The sequence below is a fragment of the Fusarium tjaetaba genome, assembly GCF_013396195.1.
Source record: "Fusarium tjaetaba strain NRRL 66243 chromosome Unknown NRRL66243_c0000263, whole genome shotgun sequence".
Taxonomy (NCBI): Eukaryota; Fungi; Ascomycota; class Sordariomycetes; order Hypocreales; family Nectriaceae; genus Fusarium; species Fusarium tjaetaba.
The window spans coordinates 1-14,583 of NW_023501459.1; the positions used below are offsets into that span (position 1 = coordinate 1).

General features: G+C 48.2%; 4 protein-coding genes across 4 annotated transcripts; 2 read left to right on the top strand and 2 right to left on the bottom strand.

Annotated features, from left to right (window-relative positions):
- Positions 1–1,318: 1,318 nt before the first annotated feature.
- FTJAE_10939 (p-loop containing protein) lies at positions 1,319–3,578 on the top strand (the record flags this gene model as incomplete). The annotated part of the gene is made up of 2 exons (XM_037343829.1): positions 1,319–1,337; positions 1,414–3,578. 2 exons carry the CDS (start codon positions 1,319–1,321, stop codon positions 3,576–3,578), a joined length of 2,184 nt encoding a protein of 727 aa, XP_037201995.1.
- Positions 3,579–4,363: 785 nt separating this feature from the next.
- FTJAE_10940 (PIB1-phosphatidylinositol(3)-phosphate binding protein) lies at positions 4,364–6,282 on the bottom strand (the record flags this gene model as incomplete). The annotated part of the gene is made up of 3 exons (XM_037343831.1): positions 4,364–4,918; positions 4,970–5,366; positions 5,420–6,282. The coding sequence occupies 3 exons, from the start codon at positions 6,280–6,282 to the stop codon at positions 4,364–4,366; spliced, it is 1,815 nt and encodes a 604-aa protein (XP_037201996.1).
- Positions 6,283–7,462: 1,180 nt separating this feature from the next.
- FTJAE_10941 (cupin domain protein) lies at positions 7,463–8,071 on the bottom strand (the record flags this gene model as incomplete). The annotated part of the gene is made up of 1 exon (XM_037343832.1): positions 7,463–8,071. The coding sequence occupies one exon, from the start codon at positions 8,069–8,071 to the stop codon at positions 7,463–7,465; it is 609 nt and encodes a 202-aa protein (XP_037201997.1).
- Positions 8,072–11,092: 3,021 nt separating this feature from the next.
- Positions 11,093–13,985, top strand: FTJAE_10942 (transcription factor Pig1p; the record flags this gene model as incomplete). Its single annotated transcript, XM_037343833.1, has 3 exons — positions 11,093–12,548; positions 12,598–12,877; positions 12,950–13,985. The coding sequence occupies 3 exons, from the start codon at positions 11,093–11,095 to the stop codon at positions 13,983–13,985; spliced, it is 2,772 nt and encodes a 923-aa protein (XP_037201998.1).
- Positions 13,986–14,583: the final 598 nt, after the last annotated feature.

A 14,583-nucleotide genomic window follows, 5' to 3' on the forward strand; every position in this document is an offset into this window, starting at 1 on the left:
CTGCTGCGCTGAGCAACTGGACACGACCTACGTAATTGATGGTCCGGGGGAGCTCAATTTTGCTTGTGACGGAACTACGTATTCAGTGGACCGGGACCCTCGACGACAAGGATCCTGGGGTTTCCAAGATCGAGCAGAGGTGTCTTTTCTGTATTTGGTTTGGTGTCGGTCCCTGGAATCCCTGCTTCGTTTACTGCTAGCACGGCTGAAGTTGGTTACGTACCTACCTAGCTTGGAGTCTCCAGCTGGTGGTTTTTTTCTTTCTTTTCTTTCGTTTTTTGCCTGGTTTGGGTTTGACTTTGGTCGATGAGACGTGAATTCGTGGCTCCTGTTGTGATGGTTTCCCTTTTGTTCCATAACATAATATGTAGCACATGAAACCAACTGCTGGCACAACTCGATACCAGAAACACAATTGTGATCTGACTGGTTAATCTTGACGAAACCGTTTCCTTGCCGGGCAATCTCGCCTCCAAGTCTGTCATGTCATACTCAGAGGCAGTGAGTGCATCACGTGTTCGCTGTGCACCACAGTAAGGTATAAGGGAAATGCTATAAGAAAGACACAAAAACTGCAACAACTCACACTGTTTTGGCCTCGCTGAGTTCCACTTCCTGTCACCTTGCATTCAAGGCCTTCCCTTCTCCCTCACCTGCAGCTGCATCTGCATCTGCACTGCCACTCTGCTTGACCTGAACGCTAGGTTCACACTAACTACCAAGTAGTTACCGTGACCCAGAACAGGGACGAGGGAATCCCCAATAGGGTGCGGTGCTTTGGCCGTCAGCTTTTCGATTGGGCCGGATACCCTAGATACTATCGTGTTGTTATTATACCAGTACGCATTTCCCCAGTTTCTGTGGCCTGTGAAGTGTGAACTTGGGTCAACGTCTCCTTTCATGAACATAAAGATATCAACAATGCCATTTCTGGGGAAAACCTAACGAGTCGCTTTGGAGGTTAATCAAGGTGGAGCACGAAGCAATGTAGTCTGTTTGCTGGTTGAGATTAGGTACCTAGTAGTTAATTGTTTGACGGATAGACTGGGCCATGTACTAGGTTAACACAGCGGCCCTAAGATGTTCCCTTCCTTGACCAGAACAATCAACAATCGATAGATAATCCGAAATTCATCATGAATCATCTAACTCAGCAGACCAAGTAAAGTAGTGTGCTATTTGCTACACATTTAGAAACAAGAGTCATTGCATAGGAACCACCTTCAGTTGCAGCAGTCCTTGTCGCCTTTCACAATTATGGAGATGACATCAATACCATAGTACTACGAGTCAACATAATGCATCTGTTGCTCCCAGCATGGTTTCGACAGCCAACCGTGAGTATCGCTATACTTACTCCAGAGAAGATCAAGCTAACGATACAGTAAAAGTCATGTTATTCTCGCCAGATAGGCTCATCTCGACTCTTTACCAGAAATCACAGCTGGCTCCAGTCTGTGGGCCCAAGACCAGTCTTCAAACCATCGTCTCAGCAGCTGAGGATCGCAAAACTCTGCGCTGACCAGAATGTTGTGGTATCAGCAAGACCCGGATCAGGCAAAACCGCCACCATAGAAGCAATCGCGGCTGAACATCCCGATAAGAGAATTGGAAGCATTCTCTTCTCAAAGAGACTTCAGAGTGAAACCTCTCATCGTCTCAGAAAATACCACAACAGCGATGTATACACTTTCCATGGCATGGCGGGTCTCCTCCTTGGACAAGTGGTTCCGAGCGATGAAGCACTTATCAAGCTCTTGGAGAATATCGACAAGTGTGGCAAGCTTCCACGATGGGCCTCAAAACCTTTCGACATGATTGTGCTAGACGAGTTTCAGGACTGCAACCCAGAAACCTTCTGGCTAGTCGAGTGCTTTGTCCGGGCCAACAACCTCAGGAAAGGAGGCCAGCCCGCCCGCATCGTCGTCCTCGGCGACGAGCGCCAATCGATATACCGCTTTCGTGGTGCTGACCCTCGCTATCTGACTCTGGCCCCTGAGGTGCTGGGTCCAATCAGCCCCTATCCTTTTGCAAAAGTTCATCTAGGCAACAGTTTCAGGCTGTCCTCGTCGGCTGTCCAGTTCATCAACCGTGTCTTCCTTGGTGGAGAGCAGTACATCTCTAGTTCGAAGCGTGGCCCAAAGCCCATTGTCCTGAGATGCAACATTTGGGACAGTCTGGCAGTGGCGGGTGCGATTTCCCCCCTCATCAAACGTTACAAGCCTGAGAACTGCGTGATAATAGCACCCTCTATCCGTACGAAAGGACCGTTGCAAGACCTCACAAATGCGCTGGCTCAGGTCTATGGTTTGCCGATAAATGTACCTTCTGATGAGGAAACACCTCTCGACGACATCGTGATCAACGGAAAATTGTGTATCTCTACGATACATCAGTTCAAGGGCCGAGAGCGTAAGCTTGTTATTCTTCTTGGCATCGATGCCTCCTATTTCCAGTTCTTCGGCCGCGACTTACCAGATGACAGCTGTCCCAACGAAATTTTTGTGGCTTTAACGCGCTCTCTGCAACAACTCGTATTAGTCCATAACGGTGAGAGTAAGATGATGCCGTGCGTATCCATCAATTCTCTGTACGACACCGCCAAGATAGTCAACTTGACAAAGAGACGAACAAAAATTCCACACCCTGATCTACCCGGACGCCTCATAGAGCTAGGCCTTATGCTTCCAAAATCTTGTGGAGCCCGTGAAATAACGCGGTATGTCCAGGGCGATGCTCTTGATAAACTTGTCGAGCGCCATCTTCGTGTAGACAGGCTAGCGCCTCCCCTCCCTCGCCATGAACACATCAACATAAGAAATGTGGTACTCTCAGATCCGAAAAGGGGGTTCTATGAGTCTGTTAGCGACATCAACGGCCTTGTTATTGCAGCAGCCCTGGAGCTAGAAACAGCGGGAACATTAAGGTCACTGGGGCGATCAAGTGAAGGAGAGGTTGATGAAATTGTGCTAAAATGCCCCGAGAAGCTTGTTGCTTGGCTTTGCCGGAAAGCTTGCGAATATGAAGCGAGTCTCTCGGGGTATCTGCCGCGCGTGATTCAGATGAAAGACCACAAGTATGACTGGATCAAGCCCGGGGACCTCATCCTTGCTCGGCGTCGACTTGATAGTGAGCTAGTGGATTCTGCTCAAGGGCTGGATTTTGAAGTTGAGATGCAGCAGCAATTCTATATCGATGGCCAAGAAACTCAACTCTGTGGTCGAGCAGATATTGTACACAATACCGCTACCAAGAGCAACGACGACATGGATGATCTAACAATATGGGAGATCAAGTTCGTCTCAAGCCTTTCCAAGGAACATGTTATCCAGGCTTGCGTTTATGCCTATTTGTTAGGCTCAGAGTCTGGAAAATTACCACGCATCATCTTATACAATGTGCGAGATGGGGACAAGCGCGAGATCATACCACGTCATGGAATAGAAGGGCTGAGACAACTGATCACAAGTGTCCTTAGACTTCGGTATACTTCGAAAGGAGAGATGACATATGAAGAATTCATCAAACGGTGTAACAGTACAACGCGGAAGGTGATGAATCTCAGTGATAGGTCATAGTGAAAGTTACCTTAAGTAATCATAAGACTCTGGAAGAGTGTGAGACTCGCCGAGATACTTCACAACATAGAGATCTATTCATTCTAGAAGAGATGATTCGCGATCCCTATTCAAGGGGCATAATTTGTGTACGTAGACTCATGTAGACCATATCTCGGCCTTGGTTTCATGGAAACTGCAGAGGTCATGGGGCAGGGAGGCTTGCCAGACAGAGGGTTGATAGTATGTGTGTTCGGCATGTCTTTCCCTACAGAATTGGGGCATCAATAGCCTTCGTAAGTTCAAATCTTGCATGATTGTAACATGTGAACTCTTGATGCTCCATTAAAGACCAACCCGACTTGCGTCCTGGGAAAGACTATCAACGCCTTGATTCACATGCATATCGTATTACGTAGCCTATCATATCCAGGCTTTGATTTTGGCTGTGTTATAACGTCTGAGTTTGATATAGGTAAGGACGCAGAGTCAGACAGCACTGAGCATAGATTCATGCAATCGAATACATTGACAAAACCAAGGAGTCAACCCTAGCACCAGGCTACTGACACCATGGTTTACATCGGAGTGAGTTTTATGAGCTTTTCTCTATTCTTCGGCAAATCGTATTTAAACATCCAAATACTTCTCGCACAACTACATGACCCATATTCAAGTTCAAACGCTGCAATGAACAAAGGCACAGTAGTCAGTGCTCAACCAAATCTAAGACACAAGAATATGCTGAAAAGTGGCCAGTCCCATATCCGTTACGCCATTCTCGTATGCAATAAACGCCTCTCCTCTTAATAACCCAAGCCATGCTGGTGAACTGGGCATCTTCCGGGGTGTTTACGGAACCAAGACGAGATGCAGTGCTTATGAAATCTGCACAGGCACTCCAAACGTGCCATTTGGTCACCGACAGTGAATTCTTCGAGACAAATCGTGCACTCGGCATCATCGATGCAATCCTTCTCCGTCGCGGAATAACAATACATGCCCGTTAACCGGGGTACAGCTGGTGCTCCGCCATCCTCACTAGCGCCTAACGTTCCATACGCGCTGTGAGTCTGGATACACTTCGTGATATGTGACTGACGAAGTTCCTCAGCGTTCGGCAAGCTCTGGGACGGCAGCTCGCGATGACAAACAGGACATTCATCCTCCTCGGCAATCTGTGGCGTAGGCGGAAGTGCCCGCTGCCTCGTCGATGATTCTCCTAGTGAGCTATAGCGATCTGGATATGAAGATGCCGAAGTAGCCTGGCTACTTGCTTGGACTCGATCAAATCGCGACTGTATCGCTCCACTACGTCTTCTATAGGTAGGAGCAGGCGAAGAGCCAGAGGATACCGAGCCCTAGTGATACGTCAGTTTATGCAAAGATTCAACGAGAGAAGGCGGAAGTACCATTGTGACACTCCTCGTCCTGAGAGAGAGATATCTGTACGGGTCGCCACCGGTGCCGGGCGCGAAAACTGCACCATGTCGGTTAGACGGCTGCGGTGTTCCATAGGCATTACCGATACTGCTTCGTGACCTCTGGTGAGAAGTTCGTGGTGAAAGAGTTGCTTGTGGGCTCGGGCTTTGCGGGGGCGCTGTATTCGGATCTGGTACGCAAGGATTGCAAAGCCGTACCCGTTCACCTCCCGACATGTCGTTCACATCAAAATAGCCAGCTCCTAGTCCGTCAACAAGCAGTGATTGATGGATGGCTGCCTCGGAGCCAGGTTGCCGTACAATATATTGGTGAGGGATGATGATCCTGTGCGGTGAACAGGCGTTGCAAACAACTCTTCCACATTTCCTGATCTGATAAGCATATGCAATCAAATGTTGCCTAGAAATATCTCGACCTACCTGCAGTGATGTTTGCGGATGAAGAAACTAAACTGCGTGTGGCAGATAGGGCAATATGTGACCTCATTATCCGGCTGCCATCTTGGGCGTTGTTGATCTGAAGATATCGACTGGCGAGCAGAGCGCGGAAGCGGTGGAAGTGCCTCTTCCAAAGGCCTTAGAGAAGGTAATGGTGCATCCATTCTTTCTCGAGATGGAGTTGTGTGCGCTCGTTGAGCCACTTGTGAGTTTGGCGCGATCATGCGTTGGCTGGACCTCGCTCTCTGATCCGGGTTGCTAGTGACAACACTCTGAGGATCAGGTTGATCGAACCGCGTATCATGTGGTGTGCCTGTCGAAGATTGACCAGATCCCTGGGTAACCGTGGGGGGCAAAGTAGCTTGGTTTGATGGAGGGTCGCTCGAAATATAGGCAGCATCTCTGTCGACGTTCGCATGGTCCGGGTCTGGGTTTGGGGCATTATCCCTGGTGATCCCAACTTGTGCAAGCTCCTGGTTTGAGAAGCGAATGGTTTGTGCTCCAGACTGATCTCGCTCGATATCAGTACGAGAGTGATGCGGGCTATGGGTGGATTCCTGGTCTCCTGAACCACTCTCCGATAGACTCCGCTCGATGGTGTGGGATGGACAGTCGAAGTATCGCGAGCATTCTTGGTGATGGAAACGAGGATTCCGCCAAGGGCATATTGAATCTCGTGCGTTATCTTGGTGGTGATATGAGTTTGGATCGTTCTGGTCGATTTCGTGTTGGCCATCATCGCTATACAACGAATGTGAGCTCGGAGAACTACTCGACACAATAGCACTGTAGTCTCTGGCAGCCTCCGAGGCGAACTGGCCTGAAGCACCCAAAGGGCTGGCCATGACAGCTCATGAAGACTCGGTTGTTGACGAGGGGGTGATTGGAAATGTGTAGCCCCCGTCTAATACAACATGGGTTGATGATATCGGTCGAGGGGATGGGTCCCGAGCTTTGTATTATGGGAGTGTGTAGGTAAAAGAAGAAATTCTGAGTTCGAGTGCGGTGTTTGTCGGCGGTAGTATTCCTTGAACCTACATCGGATGCGATTAGAAAACGGTTGGTTTAAGGCTAACTCGCATGATGCATGATAGATAGATACTAATAGGTAGCTCGGTGATAGCCAGGATAGGTAGTAAGTCGGTGCTGAGTCAGGTCTGGGAGGTGCAGCGAGTTGTTGAACGTACTTTTGAGGCGACCAAGGTGATGCCAGGATGATGTAGAGTCTCAGTGAAGACAAGCAACCTTTTAGAAGTGATTCGAATCAAGTCGTGCCGAATTATTTGTTGATTGGAGTAAGTTATTAGAAAGTTTACGGAGTAGTTGGTCCAAAAAGGCTGGCCTTGGGCTTCCACGGGTCCGCTAGGACTGGGCTTGCGGCAGGCCCGTCTCATCTGAGGGGCTGCCCGCTCCGAAGAAGTGGAGATGGGGGTCCTAAGCATTCGCCCACGCGATCACCCTTGCATCACCTATCAAACTACCCAGACGGGACCTCTAACCTAGCCTTATTTGCCCCTGGGGGTTCAACGTGCGGCCTTGAGAGATCCCTTAGCTGAGGTATTCAAGTTGGGAGGTACTCCGTACTATCTCAGCTTACCTCACCTTGAACTACCAACTTAGATAAGGTATCCCATCTGCTTCACATCTCATACATACAAACCAGCTTTATACCATCTTTCGAACTTACCTGACTACTAGGTAGGTAGGGAGGTAGGTAGTTATCATTATTTGGACTTTTCAGAGGTTAGATAACGCTAGATCTATAAGCATTTCTCTCTCATTCTCACACCGTAGCTCACTTGACCACTCACGCGCTAACTTGAAATGTAACTATCAGGTGGACACACTTTATTTATTACCTGGCAGTCTGGGCAGATCTGGACCCTTATCGCGGACTGTTAATCAATATCATCTTATTAGCCCAGCATTGGTTAGTGGCCTTGACTCGAAAGGTACCCCTTTAACTGTATATATCTTCACTTCTTCTATCAGAGCTGAAACCAAATCCACCGAGTCAAGTCTATTTCAGGCGAATGGTCTCAGCTCATCACCCAAGCTCCCCAGATCTTCCTCTAGTTTAACTCCTTTCACTGCCAGTTGCTTGCTCTCCTGAAGAACAAACACCATTCGAGCCCATTTCTCCTCATCTGTGTTGACCCATTGGTGCTTTGTCCCACGTTGAACTGCCACATCCCCTCGCTTCATCACACGATTCTCCCCCGAGTCGAGCACCAGCTCCATCTCACCCTCAATTACGACTCCGTAGTCTATACTCAGTGTTCGATGCATGGCTGATTTACCGGGTGGGAAGTCAACAATCCGAAGCACCGAACCTCCAGGGACACTAAGCCCTGGAGAGTTACTAATGTAGTTCCCATATGTCTCTATGTCTGTATCGTCTTCGAGATCAACCGGAAGCCCTTGAGTGACGTAACCGAGGTAGAAGACGTGTGTCGAGAGGATAGTCTCGGGTAACTCATCGTTGAGCTGTGTGTCAAATATCGCGTTTCCATCGTCATTATGCTTGGTGATGAACCGTTTTGGTATGGGCAAGGTATTAACTGCCGCAACAGAAAAATACGAAGATAAAAATGCGAAAAATGAGAAAAGTGATTTGGTTACTTGACGTGTCATTGCGATACAAAGTTCAAAGATTGTTCTTGGGTTGAGCTTGAGGATGAAGTGAGGATATCTCGTATCTATATACCTCGGGATAGCTCATTCCAGGGCCAATCTTCATCCAAAGCTCTGTCTTCGCTATGTATCACCCATGGACCTTCTTCTTGTGCAAACTATTCGTTGATGAATCAATATGGCGTTCTTGTGCTCCCTGAATCATCTGACCCAGCTTGGTCGAGCACATCGCAAAAGCAAGTCCTGGTATTCGAGTAGCACAGAGCCTGGTATACCTCTAGCCGTTACGTACTCTGGACATTATTCGGGTCCCGTGTGAATATCGCATTTGTTTCGGGACGGGTATCAAGTACTCTCACTGGACATGAGAGTACCTGGACAAGATGTGGAGGATAAGTTCAGAGAAGGCTTGATGTTACGGAATTCTCTTATTGTATTGATTCGTCAACATAGAAACACAATTCCGGGCAGCTCGATAACGCAAAAATGATGTTATTCGTGCCACCGGGTCGATCTATTTTCTCAATTGCCTGTATGCACCACCCAGACTGTGGTAAATTATGTAGCAATGCTTGAAAGGTTGGCGAGGACACAAGATGATGCTCTTCTCAATCCAACTGCCATACTCTAGTCAAACTTATGTAAGTTTTAGGTACAGCATTATAGTTGCGTGTGTCCTTGGTGGTTGCTCGGTGGTTGCTAATGCAGAGTTATACCCCTGAGGTGGATAACCACCCCAAACAATCTGCCTATTTGTGACTTCTATGCTCTTAATACGGCGTGAATGCCCTTTTTGACGAGAGACATCCCAATGAGAGTCAGTTAACATCAGATATGTAAGAAATAAAAACGATAATTGCGTCCAATATTAGAGTATCATCACGGGGGAATGGTTTTCAGCCCCTTTTTGAGCACTCATTTGAAAATGATGGTAAAGGAGAAAAGACCTATCCGACTGTATTATATTGGCAACTGAAGCAGATGAATAACCATCAGCTATGCCGTGTAACCCTGAAACACGGCTGCCGGTTAGTCGGTGGAAGTGAAGCCCACTGGAGTGGTTGCGGCCCAACCTGAAGAATTTTCGTGTATGTATTCAGTTGATCATCAGCTCAAGTTAACGCAATGGGATTCAACAAAAGATGTACTTCATCCTTGAGGCCTTCCACGGAATCGTGACAGCTTTCTAAAGACTGCTAGTACTCGGGGCTTGACTATTACGGATGAGAGATGCTGATAAATAAACATCGCGTCCTGTGGCTTGCTGTATTGAGTCAGTGGCCAACAAGACAGAAATTGGGCGGTAAATTTCGAAAATCCTGTCTTGTTTATAGCTAGAAGTGAAAGATAAAGTTAGTCTTTTGCTCCCTTGCTCATCAAACCCTTTTGAACATAGCTAAACAAGCCCGCAAACTTAACCCAATTAGACTTATTCTCATGCATGAGCTTCTCAAAGTTGTAGGATCGCCCGTTGAGAAATTCCATGCTCGGTTGATTGGGGCAAATCTCTTACGAATAAACCCCCATTGACGAATCGAAAGCTCACTACAGAAGCGACGGCTATGCGATATGCTTTGCATCTCGATACCAGCGCCGTGATCGGAGCTCTCCCAGTGAATCTACAATGGCATTGCGGTTAGTGCAGAATTTTGACGACGTGTGTCTCAACTGATGCTTTGGTGTGATGTCAAACTTGCAACAGAACAAATAACTACTTGTAGCTGGTGGTCGGTCGAATAAAGGGGGCTGGTGTTGAGCAAACAGGCCAATGAAAGCAAGGTCAAACAACGACTTGATATGTTTTTTTTTTTTAAACCAGTATCACCTCTAAAATAGTCGAATGCAAGCATCATGAGACCTCTTTTCTCAAGCAGGAGAGCGGCATACGCCGCTACTACGTGCATTACGTGGACAGATAAATGAGGCATTCGCGTCTCATTGGGGTCGATCTATTTTACACCAATAGAACTCGGGCAGTTGACGCCATCACACATTGACGGGCTTGTGTGTATGCAGGTCCAGGACAGGATGAGAAGGCTCATGATATTAGGAGCGGTCTTGGCACGGCTGAGTCGGCTTCAGGTGAATAGTTAGCGTTGGTGTTTCAGACGAAGGATGGACCATGGCGAATCTTTTTTCAACCTCGCGATCAGATAAGGGTCTGTGTCTGACTGTCTAGCGCAGGATTAGATAGAGAGGAAGACGTACGCAGCTAGAACAAGACGTAATAGTTTCACGATGGCTCCCTTGAATATGGAGCAGAGTACGTATGCACTCAGCTTCTTGGCCAGTTGCGGAATATCCCATCCCCATACCAGACCCTGGCCAGTCGACATATGCTGACGACGACATCGGACGTAGCCCAAGTTTCGATATAACTACTAGCAGGCCATGATAGCGTTTTAGAGCTTTGACTTATCTGACGCGGTACTGTAGGCTGTTTGACCCGGAGTTTGGCCAGAAAAGGGACTAGACCTCTCAGCTTAGATCCTGCAGGCCCAATCATATCATGAAGGCATTCCCCATCAAAAGCTGTACATTTTACCTTTGACTTTTAGCAATTAATGGATGGGTCCATGACAACTTAATAAAGAAGAAGAAAAAAACAAGTCGGTCTTGTTGGTCTAGGCTCCATGTCACTGATCCTTGCACTTTGCACCTTTCTTTAAAAGCTTTTTACACTCTTTAAATCCCACGGCCAATCATTTGTTTCCTGCTTCAAGTTCCTGCTAATTTATTATCCGTCACTATACCCGTCACATTAATTCCGCTTCCAGCCCTACAGCATTGATTGCTACCTACTACCTACCACCCGCATCCATATCTCAATCCCTCACATTGTTGTACACTGTTTTCTTTCTCTTCACTTTCTCTTCTTCTTCTTCTTCTCCTCCTTCTTGGGTGGGGTCACTCTCATTCGTTATACATCTCCTCTTCAATGTCAAATTAAGCACCGTTGCGGGCTGAGTAAAGCCTGCTTGCTACCTACTACCCAAGGTATCCGTTCAAACGAGTTGCGCAATGGCTGGCCCTTCGCCCTCGTCCTCGAATCTTTCTCAGAACATTGATCCTTCACGTTCAGATTCAGCCTCAGTCTATCCTGCATCTCAATCATATCCTCCCCCTCCTGTACCGGTGCCGTCCTCAGGAGATTCGGCTGGCGGCGCTTCTTCACTAGCGAAGCCAGAGAAAGGGCTTGCACTTTACGCCTGTGGTCACTGTGGACGACGTTACTCGAGACCGGAGCATCTTCAGCGCCATGTTCAGACTCATACTTTGGGCCGTAGATTTGCCTGTTCGATTTGTGGAAAGACATTTGCGCGTGCTGATCTCAAGAAGCGCCATGAGACCAACCATGAGAACGACGACACCAAGAAACGCAGGCGTACGACTTCTCTCAACACCGGTAGGGTTACCCATGCCTGCAAGGCTTGTGCCACCGCAAGGGTCAAGTGTCAGGAGGAGAAGCCCTGTCAACGATGCGTTCGTCGCGGCCTGACCTGCGTCTCGTCAGAGGCAAGCTCGTCTGCAGCCATGAACCTAGTTCACTTGTCTGCTAGTGCTCGTGCCAAAACACCTGTTGATGATGAACACGACAGTAGCAACGCTTCCGCGGAATACGCCCCCACCAGCTTTCCTAACACGACTTCTTACCCTACCGATCAACCATCGCTGTATAGTCAGAATACTCACTTCCATGCGCACTCTCGGTCAGCAACCCCAAACACCGGGGATCTACCACCCAGCTCAGAGGCTGGATCTTCCAGCCAAGCCGGGGCAGACCAGCTTCCCTTTTGTGACTTTCTTCGGGATGTCTTGTACGAACAGCAGTACGACCAGTCAGCCAGGATCCCAGAAAATCAAGGTCTCGCAGTGCTGAACTTTTGTAATGATAGTAACATGGAACTATCAGACATGGACTTTGGGCTGCTGGATCATTGGAACACAGACGGGATGGCTAGCTCGGCCCCAGTACAGCAAGAGACGCCCAAGAGTCCCGTCGACATGGACCATATGCGGCAGAATCTTGTCACAGCCTGGGATGTGTCTCCATGGCGATGGGACCCAGTAGCAAATGACAACGCCTTCGGCGAACAGGGAAATCTGCCAGTTTCGAAAAGAGATGTGGCTAGTATACAGGCCCAGGCTTCGAGGGGGAGTTTTCGAAGGATCGTTGACCAAAAGCTCGATTTCGCCGCTCGTGATGGCGTACTAGCACTAGTCTTGGGGGCCTGTCAACCTGATACGATGTCGAGCCGCATCTCAGGGTCCTTTCCTTCGGCAGATCTTTTGGACACCATGCTGCATGTATTTCTCAACTCGCATACCAACCAGGTCTCGGATTATATACATTTCCCTACCTTCAAGCTCAACGAGCAAGAGCCAGAATGGATTGCGGGAGCGGCAGCTGCTGGTGCTGTGTTGATCCCCGTACCGACTCTGCGAAAATTCGGGTATGCTCTGCAGGAGTCCATCCGTATGTATCACCAGTTCGAAAGTTCTTCTTGTCCCTAATCTCGAAATAGGAATTGTTATGCCCAGGCGTTTTGAAGAAAACAACAAAGAGATCCTCAACATGGGCCTCATCCAGGCTATTGTTCTGGGTCAAGACACAGGTCTTTGGAGCGGCAATCGACGGAAGATGGAAATTGCAGAGTGCCACGTCAACATCCCCGTGACGATGATGCGATATCGTGGCAAGTTCCAGAGGTCTTCATATCCGATGCTTTCAGTAACGCCGGCGGATGAGGGTGCGAATCTCGAGCAAAAGTGGCGGACATGGGTCGAGATGGAGAAGTGGAAACGGTAAGTATTTGCGACATTCTTTTCTTTTCCCCTCTTCTCCTTTCTATCGATTATCCATGCTGACCACGCCAGTTTTGTGTTCCATCTTTTCCTTCGAGATAGCCAACAGTCCATGACAGCTCTGACGAACCCCGTCATGTCATACGCTGAACTCACCCTCCCTTTACCTGCGTCCAAGGAATTGTGGTGCGCAAAGACAGCAAAGGATTGGAAGGACGCATACTTGAGACGAGAGGCTGGACACATGAAACGAGCGCCGTCAGTTGGTGATCTATTCCGCGATCTGAACCTCCTCCCAGAGAATCGACATCGTTTGGATGTACAACTTTCAGCAGCAATCTATCTTCAGGCCTTTTGGCTCCTGATCCTAGAGTATAGAAATCTTTGCTCGTCTTGCAGAACACGCTCTTATATCCAAGACACATATGAGGGCTCCAGTTCATTGCTAGCTGCACGACGCCACCAACTGCTCCAGGACCTGCAGACTTTGAAAACCACAACCACGAACTGGCCCGAGGTCACAGCCCAAGAACGCCTGTTGCTCAATCAGCTCATGATGGCCTTGCATATATCTATGGATGACTTGCAGCTCTTCGCAGGAAAAGAGGGGGATGAACAGGCACATCGGACATTTCCTGTGCTCCAGCAATGGGTCGAAAGTGTGGACTCTCGGGCAGCTATATGGCACGCCGGCCAAGTTCTTCGATTTGCCAAGCTCTTCCCTCCCGCTCAATTGAAAAACTTTTACGCCGTCGGTGTACATCATGCGGCACTGGCCTTGTGGACTTACGGGGTGATAACAAAAGCCGGGAGCCAGCAGGATATGTCTTCTCAGCATGAAAAAGTCTACATCGACGGCCCGGAAGCGATGAGCGTGCAGCAGTACATCACTATGGGACAAGGCGTGCCAGTCATTCGAGGACCGAACCAACGCAATGGGGCAACTGAGGCATCAGTTGAGAATCCAAAGACGACCATGGAGGCTGTTCATGATATACTCCTAGCCAACTTCGGTGGTGCGAATAAAATGGCTCCAGCGATTGTGGAAAACCTAAGCATTTTGATACGGCAACTGGGAAATGTTGCTTGGGCAGTGGGATTGGGCTAGGGAGCTTGGGATTATCATGATATGATGTGTGTATAGTAGGATGAAAAGTTGTTATGCATTCTTGGTCTGGGGCCAAAACGAAGTTAATAATACCCGCATACCTAAGGTACCTATAGTACATTAAGCTCATAAATAAGATTGGAGAAGATTGAACAAGAACCAGGTAGGTAAAACTCCTCAGCAGTAGCAAAAGACAGGATCTAAAGCGAGTAGAGAATGTCAGTCATGTCCTTTGAGCTGGTCAAGGTACGTCCCGCATTTATAGAGCTTCATTCAACCCTGTTCAATATAGTCAGCCTGAGCCATGGCCACTAGATAACCGGTGTTGAGCATGAAGATATGAACGCTAGCGACTTTATAGAGTCCAGCCAGTTGTCTAACAGCGATGAACCGGAGCCTAAACATCCAAATGAAGGCATGACTCCCTACTCACAAACAAACAAACAAACAAGCGTGAACACTATATACGCAGTACCTTGTTCGGCGATGTCCATCTAGAAATGGCTGCCACAACTGACAAACTGTCTAATCAGAAACGCTCACGCTTTACTATGGAATACGATATAAAGCAACCTTACTGGGAGAGGTAACCAAAACT